At 32.5% G+C, this 26,583-nt stretch overlaps 4 protein-coding genes across 6 annotated transcripts; 2 read left to right on the forward strand and 2 right to left on the reverse strand.

The window, feature by feature from the left end:
• Nucleotides 1–1,279: 1,279 nt before the first annotated feature.
• LOC137836874 (pectate lyase) lies at nucleotides 1,280–3,139 on the forward strand. Its single transcript, XM_068645649.2, has 2 exons — nucleotides 1,280–2,290; nucleotides 2,473–3,139. Exons 1-2 carry the CDS (start codon nucleotides 1,430–1,432, stop codon nucleotides 2,935–2,937), a joined length of 1,326 nt encoding a protein of 441 aa, XP_068501750.1. The 5' UTR covers nucleotides 1,280–1,429; the 3' UTR covers nucleotides 2,938–3,139.
• A 6,695-nt stretch (nucleotides 3,140–9,834) lies between these two features.
• LOC137836875 (putative auxin efflux carrier component 8) lies at nucleotides 9,835–12,725 on the forward strand. Its single transcript, XM_068645650.2, has 6 exons — nucleotides 9,835–10,455; nucleotides 11,154–11,325; nucleotides 11,551–11,636; nucleotides 11,760–11,917; nucleotides 12,260–12,336; nucleotides 12,415–12,725. The coding sequence occupies exons 1-6, from the start codon at nucleotides 9,936–9,938 to the stop codon at nucleotides 12,485–12,487; spliced, it is 1,086 nt and encodes a 361-aa protein (XP_068501751.1). The 5' UTR covers nucleotides 9,835–9,935; the 3' UTR covers nucleotides 12,488–12,725.
• Nucleotides 12,726–15,748: 3,023 nt separating this feature from the next.
• LOC137836876 (uncharacterized) lies at nucleotides 15,749–18,172 on the reverse strand. Its single transcript, XM_068645651.2, has one exon. The coding sequence runs from the start codon at nucleotides 17,941–17,943 to the stop codon at nucleotides 15,907–15,909; it is 2,037 nt and encodes a 678-aa protein (XP_068501752.2). The 5' UTR covers nucleotides 17,944–18,172; the 3' UTR covers nucleotides 15,749–15,906.
• Nucleotides 18,173–18,712: 540 nt separating this feature from the next.
• LOC137836878 (uncharacterized) lies at nucleotides 18,713–25,374 on the reverse strand. Of its 3 annotated transcripts, none has more exons than XM_068645653.2 (9): nucleotides 25,070–25,374; nucleotides 24,403–24,633; nucleotides 24,129–24,312; nucleotides 23,427–23,527; nucleotides 22,182–22,290; nucleotides 21,486–21,703; nucleotides 20,512–20,554; nucleotides 19,466–19,725; nucleotides 18,713–19,276 (listed from the first exon to the last, which is right to left on the reverse strand). In XM_068645653.2, the coding sequence occupies exons 2-9, from the start codon at nucleotides 24,585–24,587 to the stop codon at nucleotides 18,892–18,894; spliced, it is 1,485 nt and encodes a 494-aa protein (XP_068501754.1). In that variant the 5' UTR covers nucleotides 24,588–24,633; nucleotides 25,070–25,374; the 3' UTR covers nucleotides 18,713–18,891. The 3 variants fall into 3 exon arrangements, with proteins under 3 accessions (XP_068501754.1, XP_068501755.1, XP_068501753.1); XM_068645654.2 differs by having other exon boundaries at nucleotides 24,403–24,600; nucleotides 25,070–25,372; XM_068645652.2 differs by having other exon boundaries at nucleotides 24,403–24,693; nucleotides 25,070–25,372.
• Nucleotides 25,375–26,583: the final 1,209 nt, after the last annotated feature.

The raw sequence follows: 26,583 nt of genomic DNA on the forward strand, positions 1-26,583 counted from the left end.
CTTGTTTGAACATAATAATATATTTCCAATAATGTATTTTTATATAATCATCATTAATTAAAATTATATACAATAATCTCTTCTCTACCGGTTTAATCTCTCTGCATGAACACTTCATGAAACACTCTCCTCGTGTACTTCATCCCTTGTAACACTATTAGTTTAAGGTATATAATTTCAGCTTTAAAAAACATTAATTATAATTTCAGAACTTGGGACAAAAAAGTTCTAATATATATATATATATATATATATATATATGTGTGTGTGTGTGTGTGTAATAAGTTATAAGGTTATGAACATACCAATTAAGTTTTTGCCAATTTTATCTGTATGAGGAACAAAACTAATAATATTCACAAAATTAGGAAAATTGCAATGTTTCCATGAGAATGCGTCAAATAAACTAATCATAGAAAGTTACTGGAGATTTTCCCGGCTTAATATTTAGCTTAACTTTTTTACAAGTACAAATTGGGCCAAAATACATTCACAACGACTTTTTAAAAATAGTTTATATCTTGAGAACAAAATAACAAAATAAAGTAATTTTTAGAAAATTTAATGGTAGTTTTTAAAATTTAAAACGTTTATTTGAAATAAGTAGTTTTGAAAAACTAGTTATTTAAAAGTATAAAATTTATTTTTATTAAGATAAGCATATTAGAGAAACGCATAAAAACAAAATGGCTACTTATTTGATGGGATGTGATTCTCAAGTAGTAAAAAAATAACAACTAAATTTTAAGAGCACTGAACATTTTCTAATTTGAATTGGAAAACAAAGAAAAATACATTAAATATGATATTCAAATTACATATTGTTACTGTTATTACTAAATGAAAACACAGCACTTTTGGCTCTATAATTTTATTATAAATAAAAAATAAATACAATTAGGAATTTTAATTAGTATGAAAACGATCAAAATAAAAATTATCATTATAAACAATTTCTTATAAGTTAAGGAAAATAAAATCTCAATGCTTTATTATTGTTAAAACCATTTTAAAAATAGATTTGATTTAATAATTCTTAATTTACAGATAAAGATTTGAAGGTATAGATTATTTTGAAGTTTAACCTAAAAATAGATTTTACAGAGAAAAAGTTGGGTGAAGCTGATGAATAGGGTAGTTTGGTGGATGAGATTGAACAGAAACTACATGCATGGCGGAAATCCCATTGCTAAATTTGAACGAAGGTTCCACCTTTGAAGGGTTATCGTTATTCTGAAGCATTTGGGTCCTATAAAAGGGATGCAGTGATGAAGCAATAATCATCAAGCCAAACAACAATCTTGTGTTCTTACTGGTACAGGCTTGCCAAGGTTTTTGTTGATTCTTTCAGCTTCAACAAGATCCCTCTGACAACCTTGCCACACAAAAACTAAAAAAAAAAAAAGACAAAGAAAAATCCTAAGCATTAATGTTGGGAGGAACAATGGCATCAAAGGTTGTCTTCTCCCTGTTGGCCACTCTCGCCATTACCATTCCCTGCCTCGAGGCTGGCATTGCAGAGTTCGATGAGTTTCTCAGAGCTCAATCTGAGAAAGCCCACGAAATCGCTCTTCAATCCTACGTACCAACTCCTGAGTTCGTCACCAATGACCTCAATTACCACGTTCATCTTTCCATGCAGAACGTCACAAGAAGGGGACTGAAGGAAGGGAACAATGCCATTGGAAAGCCCTGTGAGAGCAGCAACCCCATTGACAACTGCTGGAGGTGCAACAAAGACTGGGCCAAGGACAGGTACCGGCTAGCCAAATGCGGAAAAGGGTTCGGAAGACGCGCCGTCGGAGGCCTCGGTGGACCCATCTATGTCGTCACTGATAACTCCGATGAGGATATGATTAACCCCAAACCAGGAACCCTCCGTTATGCTGTGACTCAAAAGGGTCCTCTTTGGATCACCTTCGAACGCAGCATGATCATCAGTCTGCAACAGGAGCTGATGATTTCCTCCGACAAGACCATCGATGGTCGTGGCGCCAATGTTCAGATCAGGGACGGTGGTGGCCTCACCATGCAGTTCGTGAACAACGTTATCATCCACGGGATTCGCGTGAAGGACATCGTGCCTAAGGAGGGTGGCCTGATCAGAGACTCGTACAACCACATTGGACAGAGAACGAGGAGTGATGGTGATGCCATCTCCGTTTTCGGTGCCTCCAACATCTGGATCGATCATGTTTCGCTATCTAACTCCGCTGACGGACTCATCGATGTCATCCAAGGCTCCACCGCCATCACCATCTCCAACTGCCACATGACCAGACATAACGACGTAATCAAACTCATTTTTCTACCCTTATCAAACACTTCACGATCTCAAACACTTCAACCTACACACATTTTTCAAACTCTACAAACAATGCAAACTCATGCATTGGTTTATATATATAGAGAGAGAGAGAGTGTGTGATGCATTGGTTTTTGGCGAACTAAAGCATTTTTTGATTACTGCAGGTGATGCTGTTTGGTGCTGCTGACAGCTACACTGGAGACAAGATCATGCAGATTACAGTGGCATTCAACCACTTCGGGCAGGGACTTATCCAGAGGATGCCAAGGTGCAGAATGGGATTCTTCCACGTTCTGAACAACGATTACACTCACTGGATGATGTACGCAATAGGAGGAAGCGCAGGGCCTACGATTCTGAGCCAGGGAAACAGATTCATCGCCCCCAACAACGATGCTGCAAAGGAGATAACCCACAGAGACTACGCAACACCAGAAGAGTGGAAGAACTGGCAATGGCAATCAGACATGGACCTTTTGATGAACGGTGCGACCTTCAACAGTTCAGGATCTCCAATAGCCATGAAACACAAGAAGGGTTTCATAATGAAGCCAAGAGACGGCACTCACGTCAGCAGACTCACACGCCATTCTGGTGCCCTCAACTGCTTCGTTGGCTTGCCTTGCTAGGGTTTATATATTTATATATATAGATACATATATACACACCAACATAATGGTGTGCGTATTCAATTTTTCTTTGTTCTTTTCTGTTTAAACTCTTAACACATGCAGAGAAGACGAGTTGAGTCTTCTGCAACATGCATTGTTGTTTGGCCTTTTGAACTTGGGGTTCAAATTGCGACTAATAAATTTCCAAGTTACTTCCCAATTTTGGCATAACTTTTCTCTGCTCTCTCTTTTTCATACCTACTAAAACTATAAAACTATTTTCAAATTATATATTACAACTCCACAATCACATTATAACTCTCAATATTATTATTTTAATACTTTTTCATATTTTTTAATTACAAATTTATTCTTTATTATATATAATTGTATACAATTCTAAAAATTGTCAAACTATCATTTTTCTTATATATTTTCTTTGTTAATTAAAAAGTAATTAAATTGAGTTTATATATATATATATATATATATATATATATATATTGATTATAAAAAAAATTTGATTTACATAGTTCTATTCACTCCATAAATTTAGAATGAACTTCTTATATTTCGAGTGCATCAAACAACCTTAAACAAAAAATAGAAGGGAAATTTTTTATTTTGTTTATCTTTTTGGTTTAACACTTTACAATGAATGTAAAGTAGGATAAAACAAAGTAGTTTCAACTAACATTTCCCAACAAATAAAAAAGGAAAGGAAAATATCATGAATTTAGAAATAAATATATATAATATAGAGTAAATTTTAATTAAATTATATAAAAAAAATAGTAAAATAATAATGTTGGAAGTTGTAAGGTTATTGTATAAAGATTATGGATTGTGAATGTTTAGGGTTTCATTGTGAATGTTTGATTGCGTGAAAGGAAAAAACACTATAAAACTTTTACTAATTAAGGAAAGGAATAAGAAGAAGTAAAAGTGATTCCAGCTTAGAGTTTCAAGTAATCTCACTTATCAAACTTAAAATAGAAGAAGTGAGGATTAAAGAAAAACAATTTTGATTAAGAATGCCTGAAATTTTAGTATCACGTTTTGATCGAAGAATATTTTTTGTCGGATTAAGATAGTAATGATGTTTTGATTTGTAGGTCTAAAACAATTTAGATAACATCTGCCAAAGAGTTCTCTCCAATACCAATTGAGAAAGTAGAAAGAAGAGTGATTTAAAAAAAAATATAATTCTAATAATGTGAGTGAAAAATCACTCATATTAATATAAATAGAAAACTTTTTGTCGAAATTAATTAAGTGCTCCCTTTTTGGTTAGAAATTTTTTAACTAACATTATCACAAAATATCTTAGGCTACATTAAAAAAAATCTTGATTAACATAAAATAACCTCACCTTACATAAATTAGAAGATAGTTTGTTTGACATAAGTAAAAAAACATAGTTAATGTTAACCAATAAAACTATAACTAATATTGGTTGGGAAATATAACTTTGATCTAACATAAACAATAATATAATTATGATGATGTCGATTAAAAAAAAAATAGTAGACTTTTAGTTCGAAAGAAATATTCACTAAGATTTATAAAAAAAATGTTGAGATTATGACTTGTCAATCAAGTTAATAATATTTGGATCTTAATCAACTCAACAACATTCCAACCAAAATTGATTTAAGGAGAGAATAAAAAAAATTTATATGATTTTAAAGATATAAATACCATCAACTCATGCATAGAACTATGTATTTACGAGTAGTACGATAATGATTTGATAGTAGATGATCTAATAAATTTAACAAACTTTCGCTACGATATACTTCAAATAACTCTAATAATATATTAAAAAATGAATTTTTTTCAATACAGTTGAGAAAAAGAAAATTACAAGTTGAAAAAAAAAAATTCCCTCCACATAATTGAGAATATGAATGTCACCATTAATTAGGAAAAAAAATGAAATATAAAAAGCAAGCATGAAACAAGTAGAATCTGAATGTCCCTACATGACCCCCCAATTGGAAAACATTTAAAAGGGTTACTAAATATTGTTCTCCTCTTTCATGACATTTTATGCAAACGTCATTACAAATTACACAACTCTTCTCCATCTTGGGAAAATGATTGTTGCCTTCTTATATTCTTTCTTATCTCTCTAGCTTCCTTCATCAACTTCTTCTTCCTCAATTTTTTCTTTAACACTACAAGAAAATCATTAAATAGAAACCAATTTTTAGAGACAAAAAATAATTAGTTGCTATAGTGACTAAATTAGATACTATTTTAGAGACTAAAAAATTTTGGTTTCTAAATTAGTTTCTATTATTATTAAATGGTTTATAAATTGACGTCTATTTGGTAGAAAAACATTGGTTGCTAATTAAACACCAATTTAGAAACCATTTAACAATAATAGAAACTAATTTAGAAACCAAAATTTTTTAGTCTCTAAAAGAGTCTCTAATTTAATCACAATAACAATTAATTATTTTTAGTTTCTAAAAATTAATTTTTATTTCATTATTTTCTTGTTGTAAAGTAAACTCAAGAACTCAATTGTTGAATATCATTGCACCACAACACAATTTTACTTTTATGTTCTTATTATGTGTGTACCAATTAACTAGCATAAGTAGATGTGTGGTGGAATCATTATATGGAACATGGTTTGAGGTGGAATTTTATGGACCACTTAACACGTTCATTAATATTGGCACAAACTAAAAAAAACTATAAGGATCAAAATTAGGACGATTTTATAAAGATTAAGAAAATTATACTACTATGATTAAAAAAATAATTAAATAAAAAATTAAGTGAAAATTAAGTGAATTATACGTGATTGTTTATTAGAAAAATCTTATATTTTACTTAATGATCGTGATCACTAACAAAACGATTAAACAAATCCGAATGATTAACCTTTTAGTATTATATGTAAGTGAATAAACATTTAAAAACATTGATATTATTCGTAGTAAAATATATAACAAAAAAAAAAGTGATGCAAAAATAAATCAAAGTTAGTAACTTTTAAAGTTTAAAATAGGAAAAGGAATGTCATTTTGTGGTTTGATGAAATCTTCCAAAGCATAAATAAATTGGGAAAAGAGAAAATAAAAAAATAGGCAAAGAGAGAAAAAGAGAGGAAAACCTTACATTAACTTAGTTCTTTAATACAGAATCGCGACAAAAATGGCTTTGGAAAAGACTAATTTTAGCATTCATAATCTAAGTGGTGGGGTTATATTCAAAAGCCTCTCCACAGAATATTAAAAAAAACACTTCATATAAAATGTTTTTTTACTTCTCCAAATTATGTTTTTTTCATATGGATCTAATTATTAAATTAGAAATATATATGACTAAATTTTTATTAAAATCCAATAATCATGAATATAATATAAAAATATTACTTTTATACATTTAAAAATATAATAAATTTTTTTGTAAAACATAACCTATATGATAAGAATTTGAAATCCAAACATTTAAGGTTAAATATGTATGTTTTTTATCTTCATGCGAAATTGTTTTTCATCTCTAATACTAACTTTAGATCTTATGAATAATTGTAAGAAGAAAATCATTGAAATTGATATCTTATGAATAATTGTAAGAAGAAAATCATTGAAATTGATCTTTGTCAATTTTTTCTAAGTGATAAACGAATTTTTAATGTGGACTGGCGTGAATACCATCTATGCTGAAAATTTTATTTGTTAAGTTAGAAAAAAAATAATAAATACTCACTCAAATAATTTTCTTACTACAAACATTTACAAGATTTAAAACTTAAATTAAAAGACAAAAATAAATTTCAATACAAGACACGAAAAAACATATTTAATCCAACATTTAATAAAATAATAGTTAGTAAATTTTACAATAATTAATCTAATACAACACACACTTATAAATTTATCAAAATGAAAAATAAGTTAGACATGGAGAAAAGGAGTTTATGTATAAATTAACACATAATATTTTTAGAATAAATATATGGATAAGTTGACTATGATGTACTGTTGTTTTTGTTTGTTTTGATACTTTCTTTTGCAATTTAAAACTGAAAAGTTGTTAAATGAAATAGTTTATTAGCAATATAAAGCTTTATTAGAAACATTAAAGCCTGCAAATGTGGATTAATAGTGAAGTTAAGATTTGTGTGGTCTATAAGCATTCTGTCACCAACTTTGTGTACACAATAAGTTTTCTTCCTCTGATTATGCCCTCAGAGAATGTGCAATGCTGCAACATTCAAGAATCCTCCAAAACAAAACTTCTTAATACACTCTTAAAATCATGCAACATTAACATTAGCAGCATTAAAACAAAAGGGTAGTCTCAGATATTCACAATTCCTCCATTATTGTTCATTTTACCTGTAATCATCATGGAAAGTAAAGAAGTGTTGCAGAAAAAGCTTTAATGGATGGAGAAGTAAAGAAAAGAGATGATGGCTCTTTTTGTGGCGAAAAAAAATCTCACTCTGAAAAGCAAATTGCCTGCTGGAACACATATTCTTGCACTTTTCATCAAAATTGGGAAATTATTCTTCTTCACATTGTTTTGAACCAAGTCTTTCTTTCATTACTTCACTCACAATTCACTTCTTTATTCTTCTCTGCATTCAAAACTTTCTTTATACACATCATAAATGGAAAACATGGCACATGAATATATTTTGAGTGAATGTCTATACACTCTCACTGTAAACATTATCATTCAATCATAGATTATTATGATATGATAAATATGTTAACTTACATTATAATTGTTTTAAGAGTTATATCAATAATGATTTTTAATTGTATTGAAAAAATATTAATCATTATACTATAAAAAAATCATTCAATAAATTAATTATAGAGACATAAAATAATTAGTGAGAGAGAAATAATAATTAGTTAATATATTGACTATTATTTTATAGACGGAATATTATTAATATCTAGAATCATTTATATTATTTTAATATTAATTTATAAACTAATTTATAAATTGATATTTAATTAAAAATTAATCTAGATTCTAAAGTTGAGAAATAAAACTTAATTATATATATATAAACTAGTTTATAAATTTGTATTAATAATAGAAATTATTTAGATCAATATTTTTTTAATTTTTAAAATAACATATAATTTAGTATATAGTGATAAAGTATTTATTGTCTCTAAAATAGTTTTTATTTAATGATTTTTTTTAATATTAAATATTTTGAAAACAAAAATTGTTCCTTCTTTAATTTTTTATGTTCTATATTGACCTTATTTTTAATGTCATTTTAGTATTAATATTTTAAAAAATCACAATTTTAATCTAATTCTTAATTCACATATATTTGTTTAGTTTATTTTCACTCAATTAAACCTTAGATTTAACCTATTCATTCAAGATATCATTAAAAAATTATTTAAACATTTAAAATATAACAAAGAAGAGGAACACATGTAAGGATTATATTAAAATTACATTTTTTTTCTTATCTAAAATAAAGAAGACCATACTAACACAGAAAAAGGGTCATTAAAATGACCAAAATAATTTATGATTGAATAAGGACTAAAAATTTTTATATATATATATATATTTTTTTTGGAAGAAAGAAAGAACAAAAGTAATTTATGAAATCGATCTAAGAGGGATTTATGAAATTTTGGAGAAGATGGAATTGTAAATCTTTAGAAATTTGTAAGGCAGCTTTGCAAAAGAATCTATGAATCCAAAGACATGTCAAGATCAAAATCAGAATCTATCTTCTTTAGCTCGTGTGAACATAAATGCCCTCACTTTTATTTATTCATTATTATTCTTTTTCATTGCATTATCATAAAATCATTATATGCCCAAAAAAATCAATTAGATTCTCCATACACCATGCTTAAACACACATTTCTGCCATATAAAAAACATGAATAATCAATTTGTTTATTACAAATTGAAAAAATTAATTTCCAATATTCTAACAAGTATTTCGTGTACTATTTCAGTATTTTAAATCATAAATAAAATATTAATTTTTTAAAAGAAATATAATAAAAGAGTTCGTTTAATTGAATAAATAGGTGGCATCATGACATTAGACTATTAAAAAAATTATTAAATAAAAATTAATTTTAAAAATAAAATATAATTAATAATTATATTGATAAAATTAGATATTATTTGAGAGAATAAAAAAATTATTAATATTTAAAATAATTTCTAAATTTATAAGTTAGTTTTTAAATTAGTATTTAATTAGTTTGAAATTAGATATAAATTTAAAAATTAGTTTAAATATTTAAAAACTACATTAAATAATAATTTTTTTAATATATTTTTAATATTTAAAATTAATTTATATTTAATAATTCTTTTAGTGTTAAGGATGTTTATTGTGAAACGAGAAATGTACTAAAGAAATTAATCATCTTCTTCTAAAAAGAGTTGACTAAAATCTATATTACAAAATCTAACAGAGTTGACCTAAAAGACGAAAACTTCAATAGTTTCATTGTTGTAAAATCGAATTTTGGTTAAATTTTTAAAATTTTCATTTTAAATCCTAAAATCAGTAATTTATACAGTAATTTGATTAAATCAGTGTGGAGTGACAAAGTTGGAAGAACACCATGTTAACAAAAAATGTCACAGTTAGTGAGAAAAACTAACAGAAAAATCTGAAAGAGAGACACTATAAAAGACGAAAGTGGGATATTTTAAACTTAAAGGGAAGAAATTTTTGTAGAAAAATTGTATCTTAGTCCTAGAAAAATGAATGATGGATGAAAGGGTTATATATTTGATTGTTGTGGTTGAGAAAAGCATGAGGGCATTGGGAGAAGAATAGAGAGAAAGAATAGAGAAAAGGGTGATGGGTGAGTGTGAGGAAGCATCTTGTAAAATAGATTATTCTATGCTACTCCTAGTGAGATTATTCTATCCTAGTAATTGAAAAATCAGCAAAGTAGCCTAAAAAGCATGTAGGATAGCATATTATAAGCTGTAGATCATGTCCTAAATCTTTCAACAGTTGTTAGTTAGGCATCATGATTTCCTTAGCAGATGTCTACCATGTTGTCACTGCCACTGTCCCATTATATGTCACCATGGTTCTAGCCTACATCTCAGTCAAGTGGTGGAAGCTCTTCACACCAGAACAATGTTCAGGCATAAACAAATTTGTGGCCAATTTCTCAGTTCCTATTCTCTCATTCCAAGTCATTTCATCCAACAACATTTACAAAATGAGCCTCAAACTTGTCTATGCTGATTTTGTTCAGAAATTGCTTGCATTCCTCATCTTCACAGCAATCATTAAGATCAAGGGCAGGGGGGGTTTGAAGTGGATCATAACTGGTCTCTCACTCTCAACACTTCCCAACACTTTGATCCTTGGAATTCCTCTCATGAAGGCCATGTACAGGGATGAAGCTTCCCTTCTCCTGCCCCAGATTATTTTTCTCCAGAGCATGCTCTGGTACAATCTCTTGTTGTTTCTTCATGAGTTGGATGCTGCAATTCCTGCAAGAACCATGCCTGTTGTTGCACCACCATCACAAGACACAGGTGAACATTTACATTTTGTTGATTTCCTCTTACATGGAAAGAGTGGTAAGAGTGGAATATGAGAAAAGGGATGAGAAAAATGACAGGTGCTTGATGAACAAATCTACAAATTCTTCATTTAATTTTCCTGCATGTATCCTAATCCAAAAATGATTTTAATTACTTGATGTCTGATATTATATACCTAAATTATGTATTTATAAATTATTCTTTTTCAGTCAACTGAAGTAATCTATGACAATCAAAGTGGGGCCTGAACCTATTTTAAATTTCTCATTTTTTTTTCTATTCTTTTCTTTCTTTCTCTCCTCAATCAGATTCTATTTGAATACCTATTCCTCTAAAATGTAATTAAAAGTTGACAAACTATCATACTGTCAATGCATCAAATTAGTTATAAAACTGTGTTCTGTCATTCAAATGTCTTACCTTCATGTTAATAGTATTGTCTCCATATATGTCTTTCACCTTAATACTCAGATAATTTAACTCTTTGAATAAGAGTATTTATTCTTGATTATATGTGGTTAAAGGTGTTTATTATCTTAAAAGACAAATAATGCACCATAGAGTGATTATATGAAACAAAATTTAGATACAATGTAGAAAGCCTTATCATGGTTGCAGTACATTGTTATTGCTGCTGTGAAAATTGTGTTACATATGTATGATGTTCCATTCTTGATTTCTGCATGAAGGAGAATCTGAGACTTCTCAGGAGATACAGTCAAAAGAAGAAGAAGAAGAACATAGAACACAGAGTAAAACAAGGATGTTGCTCATTCTTATGAAAGTGGGGAATAAATTAACCATTAATCCTAATACCTATGCAACTTTCATAGGTCTTATTTGGGCAAGCATACACTTCAGGTATATTGCTACAAATCATTGAGACTAAAATGTAAATGTTTCTTACATTTTCATGATAAATTTATTCCCTTTTACAATAAGTATCTTAAAAGTGATATGAACAAAGGTTTCTGATTGCTTGACAATATTCCAAATCTTATACTAATAGTGCATAGAAAACAAACACTTCATATGATTGCATACAATTAAGGAAGAACCAATGATGATTGCATAAATGTATTGCAGGTGGGGAGTGGATATGCCAGATGTTGTTAATCAGTCAATAGAAATATTGGCCAGTGGAGGTCTAGGCATGGCAACTTTCAGCTTAGGTAAGAGAAATTAGTTAGATCAATGGATTTCTGCTATGAACTAAACTAATGAAACAATATATCAAAAGTTGGATTGTGACTTAAGAAGCCTTGTTCCTCATTCCTTGAATGAAATTTCAACAGGTCTATTTATGGCATCAAACAACAGAATCATAGCATGTGGGCCAAGGATGACAATGGTGGCAATGGGCCTGAAATTTCTTGTTGGGCCTGCTATAATGGCTGTAGCCTCCATTGTGATTGGATTAAGAGATAGAATGCTCAAAGTGGCAATTATTCAGGTGATCATTACTTTCTTTAGAGAAAATTCTATAATGGTACTTAACTCCTTTGACAGTTATTGCTATCAAGTAAGATATTATTAGATATATTGTCACATACTTCTATGTAATAGGCTTAGCCCATTAGTCCATTTTTTCTGTATGTTGTTCTCTACATAACCATAATCATGTGTTCTTTTTTATTTTAACAAAGTTGAATAGTCTTATCTTACTTTTATAAAAAAAACACTTAGTTAAGAAAGATAATCACTGATCCTTGTAATCCTAAAACACTGAATTTTTTTCCCTTTACAGATGATGGAAAGTTACTTGATATCTATGAAATGGTTTTTGTATGTGCAGGCAGCTCTACCCCAAGGAATTGTTCCATTTGTTTTTGCTAGAGAGTATAATGTTCATCCAGGAATTTTAAGCACAGGGTCAGTGAAACTTCTTAGCATATTTCTTTGACAACCTTTGCAAATAAATGATGACAGTTGTTGCTGTTTTGGTGACAGGGTCTTGCTAGGAATGCTCATGGCCTTGCCTGTGGCATTGACCTACTATCTCCTCTTGTCACTCTGCTTCTGATACACTATGTTGAGTATATATATATATTATATACCAGAAACAATGACAACAGAGTTTGCATTGGTGTAAAACTAACAGTTTAAACATAGTTGTATATTGTCAGTATTGATTCATATATAGTTAGAAAGAGAAAAAAAAAAAACAAGATATATTTATTACAAATTGCATGATAAAATAAATATTTTGCCTCAGTTGGTTCAACAAAGAAATAAAGCATGATTGTGCTTTCATCTTTCATCATCTTACAAACTCAAACTACCTAATGCTGTAATTAAGGTTTTGGTGTATCTAAATTGGATGAAGTGACTTGTGGAGTGTGTTACTTAGGATTATAGTTTTGATGGATTGAAGTCTAAGTTGGCTTGAAGTTAAGTGACACTAAAGTGTGATTCAGATGTATCTTAATTTTTTATTAACTGAAGATTTACTTTTAACAGAAGATTACCAACAAAATACACTTAATGGCATTTAGCTTCCTACCTTCTTTAAAATTAAAATGAATAGCTATATTCCAATCCTCTGCACTCGCGAAACACTTGTCTTATATATATGATGGCGCTTGTTAGTGATAAATTTAAGTAGGAGTAATGACAATATGGGTAATTTCTATAGTCCATCTTATATAAGACTGACCTTCGAACTTGCGAGTCAACTCGCATACAAAATGTTATTTTTAAAAAAAAAACAATGAAAAATAAATTTTTAAATTAATTTATTTTTTTGTTTATTAAATTATTTTTCTTCTCATTTATATGAGTTAAAGTAAATCGTCTATCATATTATTATTATTTTTACAAAACACATGTATAATAACATATACGTAAATTGTTTTATTATAATGTTCTAATTTTAATTAAATTTTAATTTTAATTATACTAATAAAATATTTTATTAAATATATACACTTTTTTAAATTAATACATGTAAATACATTATTATTCTAAATGAAAGTAGTATAAAATAATATCTATATATATAATATTATATTTAAATTTTATTATAAAAATGACTTAAATTCGGATGAGTATTGAAACCTAAATTTTATTATATCACTAATTTTTATCAAATTTCGTAAAGGTTTTATTAATTTGGGATTGCGAGAAGTTTCTTTTTGCACCTCATTTCGAAAAATACTCAAATTGTCCATTTTTTCTTTCATTCCAGAATATGGAATCGAGTTATACAATTTTGGAATAAAAACTGAAATACAAATTTGTGTTTTGGATTGTAAAATCTGGAATGGCTAATTTTGAAATTTTTGAGAGTATGAAGGTGCAAGAATAAATTATAGGGGTACAATTTATTTTTTTTTCCAAAATAGCGGGAAAGTAAAAAGCATGTTGAATTATAACTGGATCAGCATAACTGAAAGAGGCAATCAAATTATAAAAATCCCAAAAACTAGAAACTTAAAATTATAATGTTTGAAGTACAAAATACAACTTAAAAAGAAAGACACTTAGTCCTGCACCTGTTAACTTGTATGGATCGTCAAAACCCTAACTTGGTAAATGATGATCTCCAACATTATGCTTAAAAACTAAACAAGCAAGAAAGATACGTTTATGATAAATTAATTGTAAATTTTCCAATTGTATTCAATTTATGAAAAAAGTAAAAATAAATAAATAAAAGATGTATATGGAGGAAATAATAGATGATCATGGATTCATTTCTCCTTTATTTTAAATGCTGTTTTATAGAACACAAACACAATTCACTAATATATGTCAAACCCCCAAACTTAACACAAAAATGAAAGAAAAAACAATTTTAAGAAAGCAGAATGTAAAGCAAGATAGAACAACCGAGTATCAAGAATAACACACAAAAAATAATTTAACATGATTTGACTGAAAATCTAGTCTACATCCACAATAAAAAAAATTCAGTATGAATAATATATGATATTAAAACACTAAGTTTCTCTAAGTTTCACAAGGAACTATCAACTCACGTTTAAAAATAATCATCAAGTTCAAGTTTCTACATCAGACAAAATTGTTAGTTCAAGTTTCTACATAAGACAAAATTGTCTTACAACTTTCAACTAAGAATGTTTCTCATAAGAACTAATGATTCAGTTACAGTAAACATGAGGTGCCAACATTTATTGAGAAATTTCAGAGAAAAAACGATCAAGATTTACTCTTAAAGTTCTTCATAAACGATAACTAATTCATGAGACAACTCATTAGACAATGACGAACCACTAGATAATGAGACACAAGTAGAAGATAACAAATTGATATACAATCTCAAAATACTAGACAATCTAACACCTTTCCTTTAGACTGTTTAGGAATCTTGAACTTAGATTTTATTTAAACCAAAGCTTCACATTGTCAAATAATTTTACACTATCAACAATCAATCTTACATTTAATTTCATTAACTTCAAAACTTTGTTCCATAAAATACCTGTAATAAAAACCAAAATAACATTGAAACAGTCTTCTCATTTTCTTTAAGTGTTCTGTTAAGGGGTTAGGTGATAATTTTCTTTTAAAAAAATATGCTCTAGAACAGGCACTTCCGAAATATTAAGGAGCCAACCAAAACATACTATGCAAAATAAAATAAAATAAAAAACAATTTTCCAAACAATAAATAAACAAGGCCTTCTAAACTTTCATACAATTTTCCCTTATTTGAACATGTACAATGAGTCATTCATAAATTTAAGAAAGAAAAAAAAATACTATTCCCATTGCAGATAGTGTAAAATATTATTCCCATTTATTTGATAGATACAAGGTACTTTCTACCCAAAACTCTTATCACTAAAGCATCAGTAACAGTATAAAATTCTCCAGTGTATGCAAAATCAATCAACACTTGACAACTTGAAAGCATAATGAATGTTGCAATTAAGGGGTGTGATAAACTGCAGCATGGACATATTGTTTAAGGCACTGTCGCCAGATGATTGCTAACACTGGTCTAGCATGCATGAACTCACTAAGGAACGAAAAACCATAGATTATGAAATTGATGCAGTTTTACTTCAAGAAATAAATGGTTTTCTTTTTTACTAACCAGAAGGCTGGGTCTCACTGGCTCTATATCCTCCTCCTCCATTTTTTTCTGAGCTCCTATTTCTCTTACATTCTACAGATTTGATTCTAGGATGTCTAATCTACTTATGTTCTCCTAACAGCGATATCAATGATATGCTATATAGCCATGATCAACTAGTGTCATAATGCTGAAAAGGCAAAGGGAAGATAAACCCAAGAAAACAATACCGATCACAGCATGAAAAAGGTAGGAAAACGTATGGTTGAACTGGAGTAAATAGTTTAAGAATCTAAATACTTTAATCCATCAGCATACCTCTCTTGTACAGTGAATACATGTTTTTTTGTGTTTTCTTTAAATCATACAAACTTCTGTTCTGTTCTCCTCTAGTCATAGCATCAAAATTGCTTCCTTTTGTTCCTGAAAAGTTTGTCCCGTCTTGCATAAACATAAGAGAGAGCAAAGAAAGCGGACACAGAAACTGACACGGAACCCCAGGGAAACGGAGGATCGTTGAAGCACACAAGGGAGGCCTCTATTTCCTGCGAGGCGTGGTAGACGATGGAATGAATGGCATACAGATCATGATCAGAAGACCTCAAGTAAAACAGAGACATCTCAAAATCCAAATGCGACATAGCAGAAACAGCCTTGTTCAGCTTGTACTTGAAAAAGTTCCACCTCTGGACAAACTCCACATGCTGCTTCTGCTTGAGCAGATTCTTAGCCCCACCATGAGTGTCGATGCTCTGAAGAACATCAATGGCACTGGTTATGCTGTAATTCAGCGACGTCAACAGAACATTCCTCCTGGCAGCATCCTTCTGCACAAATGACAAACTCAACATCTCGGAAAACGGCCCGAAAGGCGTCTGCCCCATACTCCATGTATAATCCACCAAAGTCTCATTATGCTGGGGGCTCCAATTCAAATGCGTCGGAGACACCCCCCACATGCTCTGCAGAATCGACCCAACAATGGGGCGCTCAAGCTCCCTGGTCTGCGTGAACACATGCCGTCCATTGCAACTATAATCACTCACAGTCTGCGTGTTCCTCGTCCTAACCGCAATCACCATGTCCTTAAACGCCACCGACTGATGATACCGGTCGAGCAGCAACAGCGAAGTGTAATCCAAGTCAAAAACATACACAGGCACAACCCTACCAAAATCCTCCTCCGGCACGCCAGCCAGCTTCCTCAACTCATCGCCAGAATCAGACAAAATCTGGTGCAACCGTTTCGAATCCAAATACTCACTCACAATCAAAGTGTAATTATCAAACAAAAACCTAGAGGTATACGAATTAATCGACCTCGCAATAGCAAACGAGCAAATCGAACACTCCGAAAACTTAATTTCATAATTCTTAAAACTCAAACTCTGATCTCCCAACAGCAATCCATTATTGTTATCAGTGTCAAACCTAAAGCTCTTCTCGATTAACTTCCAATCGAGGCCGGAGATACCCTTGCCATCCGAATCGCTGTGGATGTGGATGAACTGGACGGTGAGGGAATTCTCGAATGTGACAGGTATCCTGAGGGAGGGAGCGAGGAACACGTGGTAGGCGCTCCAGACGAGGGAGGCGAGGTCGGAGGCGAAGGCCTTGTTGGATTTGGGACGGCCGTGGAGGGCGGCGAGGGGGTGAAACTCGCCGCGCGGGATGACGCCGTCGCCGGAGATAGCGGGGCCGTAGTCGACCGGACCGGCGCGGAGGTCGATCCAGAAGTAGCGATCTCCGGAGGTGAAGAAGGTGCCGGAGCACTTGGTGACGGCGGCGGAGGATTCTCCGGGGGAGTAGGTGTAGGCGTAGGGTTTGGGATCGGAGAAGGGAGGGAGGTTGAGGAGGTAGAGGTGGACGTGGTTAGGGTTAGGGTTTTGTTTGCGGAAGTGGTCTTGGATGATGGTGTCGATGGAGGAGTGGGGGATGGTGAGGAGAGGGGAGCGCAGAGAGGAAGGGGTGGAGCGAATGCTGGAGGTTAGGGTTTCAGTGAGGAGAGAGGAGAGGGAGGAGAGGGATCGGGAGGGGGTGATGTGGAGGTGGAGGGTGTGGGAGAGGGAAAGGGAGTGGGAGAGGGGGTGGGAGTCGAAGGGGGTGATGACTTGGAAGGCGGTGGGGGCGGCGGCGGAGAGGAAGTCGGAGAGGAGGGAGTGGGAGTCGGGGGGGAAGTCGCCGAGGAGGTGGAGGGAGAGGGAGATGGGGAGGGAGAGGGAGAGGAGGGAGGAGGGGGAGATGTCAGAGAGGAGGGAGAGAGGGCCTTTAATGGAGGAAGGCAGGGAGACGAAGGAGTCGTTCGAAGCCTGAGGGTCGCTGCGGGATTGCTGGCTCAGGAACGAGTCTAGACCGATTATCGGTGCGGCGGAGGACGCGGTTGTCAGAACCAGGATCAGGGCCAACGCCCAGAGGCCGACGGCGGAAGAGGGCCACATGGTACGGTGGAGGACAGCTGAGTGAGAAGTGTGGACTCTCAGGACTCCATTTGGGGAGGGACTGGGAAAAATGACCGAAGGTAGTGTTCAGAAGGAGAGAGACAGAGAATTTACTATTAATTGAATTTCTTATTAGTTTTTTTTGTTTTAGAAAATACATTTTTTTTAAATAATTAGACTAGTGTGTTTTTTTAATTCTTTTAAATATGTATAAAAAAATACGTTTTAGTGTGATGGGAAGAGGGGATTGCACTGAGAGTAACTTAACTTGTCAGGTTTTTTGGACTGTTGAAAATACTAGTTCATATTAATCATTTTAAAAAATCTAATTGAACCATTTTGGTAAAGTGCTCTCATTTAATCACATTTTTTTTTGTACATTTAATCCCTGGTGTGAATTCAGCAACTACACTGAACCCTCTTATGGTGTTATTTACTGGTTTGGCCAATTTGACTTTCCTTCAAAAGGGTTGAATTTCTCTATTTCTATTATCCTGAACCACCACCAAAGACATTTAGTGTACTCACAACTCAAATTTAATAATGAAAAACACAAATAATTCCAAATAATATTTATTTATGCCATTATCCATAGCTTTTTCACAGTTGAAATGGATAACCAAGTTTTACCCATAATTTTCTACTTTTAAAGAGGATTTGTTTGACTTGAAAACACATTTGATTGGGTTGAAAAATTGGTAACCATAAACAAAACTGGTATCCTTTGAAAATTTTCACGTCGAGTCTAAAAGAGTTTGAAATAGCAATATCCATAAAAAGAAGTTGGTCACATACAAACTACCAAATGCGATGATACAATTCAGAGTTCAATCTTAATACGTACTGAAGAAAGATATAACACTGTGTATTAGATCATCCGAAAGCGAAACCCCAACTTCACATGACCAAACTGAAAATTTTTATCTATACAATTTTGGGAGCCACCAATTAATCATCATCAGATATAGAGTTCCAAAATTTTGATGACGATTCGTTTTCTAGTTTTGCAACAGGATTTGTAGCATTGTTGAAGTCCCTGAAGCACACAACAGCACATTCTTCAAAAGAGGTAGCAGTAGTAATTCTACACCCATCTACGGCCATGGCATCACAGCCAGATTCAGCACCATCATTTGAAGAACAAAGCAAGGAATTTGTTTGTACACCCGTGTCCACATCCCATACATTCACGAAAGCATTTTTAGGCCCCCCAGTAACTATTTTGTATGAATCCATGTACAATAAAGTTACTTGTCCACAATGTCCGTCCAACTCAGCTATAGGTTCTGGTTTTAATGATTGTTGATTTCTCCTGATGTCCCAGAGCATTGCCCTGCAGCATTGAAGTTGTGGTCAGTGCCGTGCATTGAAAAATACTACCTACCAACTAAAAGATAACATGATGTTTCACCATGATCTTGACAGAGTAAAAACAACTAAATAGACAAGAGTGATGATTCACTAATTTAGATGATTGGCAACAACAGCGAAGTTGCTTCTCTCAAAATAGTAATTATCATACCTGCCATCACCACCTGTGCATATTAAATATTTTGAAGGAACGGCATCAAATGAACACAACTTGGGTTGATGGACAGCTGCTGTGACAACTTTCTGCATTGTCCTTAAATCAACAATAGTGACAGAGGAACCAGACGCCACATATAATAGTGATTCATGGCATTTCATGTTTACAGGTGTACCAGGAACAGAAGTCATGCCCACACAACAGGAGGCACGTACAGCGGATGATGTAGCAGTACCAGTATCCCAAACCCTCACCTATTAAGATTTAAAAGCTCCAATATTGTTAAAGAATAGCCAAATTTCAAAAAAAAGCATTAAGATTTTATTTTGATTCATTAAACAATATTTACCACTACCACTGAACCATATAACGTCATCTAGTTTAGAAACTGTAAACTTCAAAAAGAAATCTAAAAACATAGATTATAGGTTTAAAACCTAATCTTAGTTACTATAACAATGTGCCACTTTTCTCTAACTGCTACGGTAAACTACAAAAAAGTCACCTATTGTACACCAGATTGAAACTCAAATTGTCAAGAGGCATATATTTTAGCAAATCCTTATCAACAACAGAAAAAGAAGCACAAAGCACAAGGCAATGAATTTGATATACTAGCAATCAAATAGCATTTAAATAAAAGTCTCCACTGTTTTGTCTTTTCAGTTCTTTTTTTCCTTTCATAAGCCAGTATCCTGCATACTAGACAGAAAAAATGTTCAACTAGTTCAAACAGTAGGTACTTATCACACCTAAGGAAGAAAACACACAAGATCTTGGTTAGTTTGATAGCTTCTAATATTAAGGAAACTATTTTAGGTTATGTATTTCAGGTAAGCTTTTTTTTCATTTAGTTTTTACAGCAGATACCGTTGCATCCATACATGTTGACTATTACCATACTGATTTTTGATAAATATATGACACTATGTATGTTATGTTTATCCTTTAGGAAACCAAGGTAATTAACAAAGAGTAAATCAAATCCATAAACAAGTATATTAACATGACAACATAAAAGACAGGAATAAAAGAATTACCTTAGAATCTCTTGAGATGGTCGCCAAGAGTGAAGTTTTGTGCCTAAAAAATGAGGGCATGAAGAATCTATATTATAGCTGAAGATGACTAATCTCAAGAAATTAGTAATGGTGAATACAAACATCTGAGATTTCAACACTTCAGTTGAACTAAATGCACAAATTATCTCACGAACCTTTTCCCCAACTTGAGCATAGCAGTATTAGTTGGTAAACTACAAATAATAATAAAAACTAACCACTAAAAACATGTTTGATGTTACCAAATTATTTTCTCTCCAGTGCTTAAGTGATACTAATAAACAACTACAAAATCTGTTAATAAAAGATAAAGAAGTGATAAAAATAAGAATTTATCACAACATCATCCAACACGTAAATTCCCAGTACCCTCAGTAGTTTAGGATCCTAGAACAATTAATCAGCTAATTGTGTTACCATTTACAACAACAAAAAAACCTTTATTAAAAAGTGGAACATAAAATGTATGTCCATGTCATGAAGATCGACAAATTTTATGTTGGCCATTGATAACTGTGTTACAGTTAAATTCTAAAGCTGGTTTTAACAAACATGAGGTTAAGTCAGTTGAATTGCATCACTACAAGTTAATCAGGCAGAACATACAGATGAAAATTATAAGAATCCTCAGTATTCAACTTAAACCAACAATGCATCTCTAAATTAAAGTATATTTTACAAGTTGGGACATAAACAAAACAGAAAGTAAATGCAAATGAATTTCTATACAATAACCCTCCCTTCGATGTAAGAATTATAATACATTGAACATGACATATATCAAATACATAAAAACTTTCTAAGAAAATAAAAATAAAATGCATAAAAATTAGACATGACATCTTACTAGAATACTGTGATTAATTTACCAACATTCAACCCCCATAGTTCACTACCCTAACACAAACAAGGAAAGAAAATCATAGTGAATACCAAAATATATCAACTCATACCCAGCAATGGACATTATATTTACAGGTTTTTCATGCCCATAAAGTGTAGCCTTCAAAGCATGCTGTCCTCGTCTGCCACTAGAGCTAAGAGACCAGAGTCGAACGGTACCATCTTCTCCTCCACTCGCTAATACTCTGCTGCTACCCTCACCCAATAATTTATTTGACAGAGACAAGACAGGACCATTGTGGCCTTTAAAGCACCTCAGGCTTGAACCCTACAACAAGGAAAAGATGAGAAACACTATCAACGTAAAAATAGACATGACAAAGAATAAGACTAACTTGCCTTGACCGTGTCAAGGTTCATCTTGCTAAAGTGCATCCAAGAGAAATTCCACAAAAGAAAATATTTCTAGGATCAAGCATAAGTGTTCAAATTGTGGTACTTTGTTTATTGGTAGAACCCAGAATATACTAGAAATAGAACACAAGGGACAGAAAATTGAATTGTAACATAAAACAACTTCAAGTATTTGTTTATATTTATTTTACCTTTGATCCCACAGATACACATAAAGATGGATATACATACTTATCACAGATATCATTATTCAACTTCTTTATCAAGTATAATATTCCCATCCTTTCATTCTCCTTTCCTACTGGAAACACCTCAAGCATGTGGAATAACAGGAATAAGAACGTTGACATACATTTGGGGACCTATAAAATGTTTCCTAAACTATGTGATACCTTCCACCACAGGCGAATGGAGTGATCGCAGCTGGAGGTAACTAAAACACTTTGCTCTTCTAGTGTTTTGCCTCGAAATTGCGAAGTCACTTCATTAAGGGGAAACAACCTGCAGTTTGATCATTTTAATTCAGCTTAAGCCAATTCACTCCAAATTCCATGGAACTTTCGTTTCTAGGAGGGAAAAATAACTGACTCAAAAAATCAAAATAACAGATAATAATTCTAGGAATATCGTTACTAAACAACAAACCATTCAAATGATTTTATGAAGCAAGTAAAGTTAATTTACTAACAACTACAGTCATATCTCACTAGGTGAGATCAAAGGAATACTATTCACTGTGAGATCCCTCTTACCAATTTCCTCAAATGCCCTTTTTGGTCTCCTTCTACCCATTTTACAAGGCTAGAAAACCTACGATCTACTCTCTTTACAGGTGATTTCAGTTCCCTTATTTGTACATGTACAAATCACCTCAACTGATTTTGTCATATTTTCCTCAATCTATGTCATCTATTATAAGCTGAAGAGCATAATGTGATTCATGCAGTCGACCTCACCATGTGGGACTTTGGCCTACCATAAATGTCAACTCCCTATCAATCTTCCACAATATTGCCCTTCACACTCAATCATATATCTTTTCTAAAACTAAAAAAAAGTTTATTTTTTTTGCCTTTGGTACCTATCCATCATCCCCATTAGAAAATAAAAAAAAACTTTTGGTGTAGACTTTCCAGGAATAAAACCAAATTGGTTCTTAAAAGTCCTAGCCTCTCTTAATCTTGGCTCCAAAAATAAGGTAATTCACCAATAGTTAGAAAGATGAGAAAAAGAGTCGAACCATTGATAAGTGTCAAAAATACATGTTCATATCATTGAACTTAGGCACTTAAATCTTAAAAAAGTTGAATATCTTTTTTGTACAAAGAACTCCTATCATTGTTGGATACTGGAAATACTTGAAGTCAGAGAAGTTACTTCAAATTTATGAGTTTTTGTTTTACATATGTGTGCAACAAGAGAAATCCAAGTCAGCTAATCTGCTGAGCAAAAAAGGGCTAGATTTGTGTATAATCATGCAGAATGTAATTTCTATGTAACTTTTAGGTAAGGAATCAATAAGTGAGAAGGCAATTTTCAAGAAAATAGACCTGCTGCCATGATCGAAATTAATTTAAACATGTAACAAAACTAATAAAAACTAAAAACGAAAAAGCAACAAAGGTTACCTAATTTACCTCATACAAGTGATTCTTGCTTTATGATCACTTAAGGTGTTGAAAAAACCTGATGATCCTTTCAGATAGGCATCCAAATCTATCATTTTCACAAGTGAACCCTGCTCACCACACCCGACAAATCAGCAGAGAGCAAAATTCTGAAGATCGGAAAATACTCAATTCTTGAACTACAACTACACAAGTTTCATTCACCCAGAAATACCTAAGAACACTTTGAGGTAATGTTTCACCACATTAAGGAATCAATTTGGTATAAAAAATTAATTCAGTACTCTAGGTAGTTTGATCTTTGGATAGACAAAACCACTAAACTTTACTTACGTTTAGAATATAAAACATTCAAACATAAATCACTTTACTTCAAAACCAATCTCTGGACATCAAATTTAATTACTCATTTGGTCGGCATACCTACACAACCTTCCTGTTTTAATCCTTAAACCTAGAAACTACTCATTTTAGTCTCTACACGTACACCTTTTTAACTGGTTTAAAGGTTAGAACTTAAGGCTTAGGGTGATATAATATATTTCATTGCATTAGAAAATCCTTATGGTTGTATTAGTGCCGATAATTTTGGACGACATAAAACAAAACGAATTAAACTATACCTTGACCCCAAATATAAGAACCAAATGAGTAATTAAACTAAGCCTGGAATCAATTACATTCAAAGTCAATTTTGACACACAAACTAACCTGTGAGAAGAAAATACTTTTTTCGAGGAGGAGCAAGTGGTTGCAAGGCTTAGCCTGTTGACTAATATCGAGATGGAAGGGATCGAGAAACTTGAATTGTCGCAAGGCCGCGTATCTGGCCAGATACACCTCCCTCGCTCCGTTTCCACTCGAATGGAAAGGAAATTGCTGATGCCACTGCTCACTGCGACATTCCGTTTCAATTCAGTAATTCAATAACAGAGAGCGAACTGGAAGAGGAGCCGAAGCGAAGTGAAAGAGAAGGTGTCGTGACCTGAAGAAGCGTTGCCAAATGGAATCGGAATAGGCGAGGCGTTTGAGACCGGAGGATGCCATCGCCAAATTGCAAACGTCGCGGGGGCTCAGGTAGGTGGCGCAGTGAACCATGGAGTCCTCGTCCAAATCGGTTATCGTCGTTTCCGGCGGCGCCGCCGCCGGCGACCGCGATGGCTCCGCCATTGAATCCTAGAACCTGAAAGTTGGGATAGGATCGGAGAAAGCGAAACTGAAGTAGAAAATGGTCACGCGAATAACATTGGCACCACGTAGTTATCATTTCAGTTTGCTAGGACAAGAAAAAATTCAAAAAAAATTAACTAAATTAATTAAGATACAGGGTTTTATTTTATTTACATTTTTTTTATTACTACTAAATAATTTATTCCAAATTTATCTTAAGAAACAGCAAACTATTTACAATTTTTATATTTTTTAATTCAAATTTAATTATAGACTTTTATAAAACGTAATATTTTATTTTAAGGATCAATTGCTTATAAAAGTATATTAAAAAAAAACGTTTCTGAAACCATGGTGAATGAAACGGTGTGCGTGTGGGGGAGATACATTGAAAGCGGAAGCAACAAAACGCAGAATAATGAAAGAAAGAAGTAACGGCCATGCACGTTTAAAACATGAAGGAATAGCTCTAGGGTTTTTACCCTAGGTGTTTTCAGCCGTGCCGTTCTCCTCCTCCTTCTTTCTCCGGCGATGATGAATCTCAGGAGGTGCTTTGCAGATGAACGTTAAAGCTCCTTGAGCTTGATGCTTCCATGGATGAGAAATGGCATGAGCGTGAGTGAAGGCGTGAGTGTATTTATATGGAGGGAGATTTAGGGTTTGTTACGCTGTGGCAATGGTAGCAGGGGACACGGAGAGTGCATGTGGAGACAGGTGCAGCATAGCATGAGTTGCAGAGCTTCTGTTTCTGACTTTTCTGTTTGTGTTGTGCGTGATGAAGAGTTGGAGAGTGAAGGAGAAAAACAAAACGTTAAATAGGATGGGTGAGAGTGGGGTGCGTGGAAAAAACAATTTGTGTGAGGGGTGCCCAAGTAAATTAGACTTTTACTGTAATAAAACAGTAATGTTTGCTATGTCCACTAACATTGTTATGGGCCTGTATTAGTTTCTTCCTGCACTTCCAACAAATTTCTCTTTACATCCCATCAATTTTTGGAAACAACTGTTTTACTCCCTTTCAAAAATTACTTCTAAATTAATTTTTTTTATTAATGATTCCGGAACATACATTCCGAAATTAATAAAATATATATTTTTAAAAACATTTTCTGAAACAATAGAATTTTTTAAATAAACTTTTCAGATACTATATACGTTTTGGAATGTATTTTCTAGAGAATCTTCTGGAAAGAGCTTTCCGACATGATGACAAATTACATTGTTTTTTTTATATCAGCAAACAAATTACATTAAGTATTTTGATCATTTTACCTAATTGATAGATTACACGAAAAAAATTGATGGAATTCAAGAAGAAACACCCAACATTATGCTTTAGGCAGTTTTTTTTTCCTGCATCCCTACATTTTTCTTCCTGCACCCCACAATGTTATGTAAAGAACAAACTATCTCTATTATTTTTTAAAAATCCTAAAATGCACTTGAACTGTATTTATTTTTTTGCATTCTGGATTATGAAATCTGGAAAAAATTTGGATTGACACTTCTGGTAAAATTTCGGATCCACTAATCCGTAATTCAAAATATACATTCCAGATTTAGAAATCTATAATTAAAAAATAACATTCCAGATCCACCAATCCGTAACAGAATTAAGCTTTTAGATTGGAAATCAATAATTTATGCAAAATTTGCTTTCAAAATACCCCTCTCATCCAAAAAAAAAAAATGATTCAATTTCGGATTGATGAATCTGTAGTACACTCCCAAATCGCAATTTTCGATAACCACGGTACCCTTTTTCAAATAAAATATCAAGGTCAGTTTCAAAATTTAAAAATTGTGGAGGTGCAAAAAGAAAAACGTAAGGATGCAGGAAGAAGAAGCCTTTGCTTGATATTAATATTGAAAGCCCATAGAATTCGACTTTTCTTATGGGCCTAAAGTCTTGTGTTTGTTCTCTTTCTTTATTCTTATGCGTGGCTTCTTCTTCCTACACTCCTTACGTTTTTTTAATAACGATGTTGAGGTTAAA

This window comes from Phaseolus vulgaris, chromosome 4 (assembly GCF_051622355.1).
Source record: "Phaseolus vulgaris cultivar YP4 chromosome 4, ASM5162235v1, whole genome shotgun sequence".
Lineage (NCBI taxonomy): Eukaryota > Viridiplantae > Streptophyta > Magnoliopsida > Fabales > Fabaceae > Phaseolus > Phaseolus vulgaris.

Excerpts from the sequence above, each read along its gene's own strand:
- LOC137836878 (XM_068645653.2), bottom strand. The coding sequence starts at position 24,587 with ATGGCGGAGCCATCGCGGTCGCCGGCGGCGGCGCCGCCGGAAACGACG. Across the intron at positions 23,528-24,128 it reads AAAGTATTTTCTTCTCACAG|GGTTCACTTGTGAAAATGAT; the intron begins GTTAGTTTGTGT and ends TGTGGTGAGCAG. Across the intron at positions 21,704-22,181 it reads CCATTCGCCTGTGGTGGAAG|GGTTCAAGCCTGAGGTGCTT; the intron begins GTATCACATAGT and ends TCCTTGTTGTAG.
- LOC137836874 (XM_068645649.2), top strand. The coding sequence starts at position 1,430 with ATGTTGGGAGGAACAATGGCATCAAAGGTTGTCTTCTCCCTGTTGGCC. Across the intron at positions 2,291-2,472 it reads ACATGACCAGACATAACGAC|GTGATGCTGTTTGGTGCTGC; the intron begins GTAATCAAACTC and ends TGATTACTGCAG.
- LOC137836875 (XM_068645650.2), top strand. The coding sequence starts at position 9,936 with ATGATTTCCTTAGCAGATGTCTACCATGTTGTCACTGCCACTGTCCCA. Across the intron at positions 10,456-11,153 it reads ACCACCATCACAAGACACAG|GAGAATCTGAGACTTCTCAG; the intron begins GTGAACATTTAC and ends TTCTGCATGAAG. Across the intron at positions 11,918-12,259 it reads TCAAAGTGGCAATTATTCAG|GCAGCTCTACCCCAAGGAAT; the intron begins GTGATCATTACT and ends TTGTATGTGCAG.
- LOC137836876 (XM_068645651.2), bottom strand. The coding sequence starts at position 17,943 with ATGTGGCCCTCTTCCGCCGTCGGCCTCTGGGCGTTGGCCCTGATCCTG.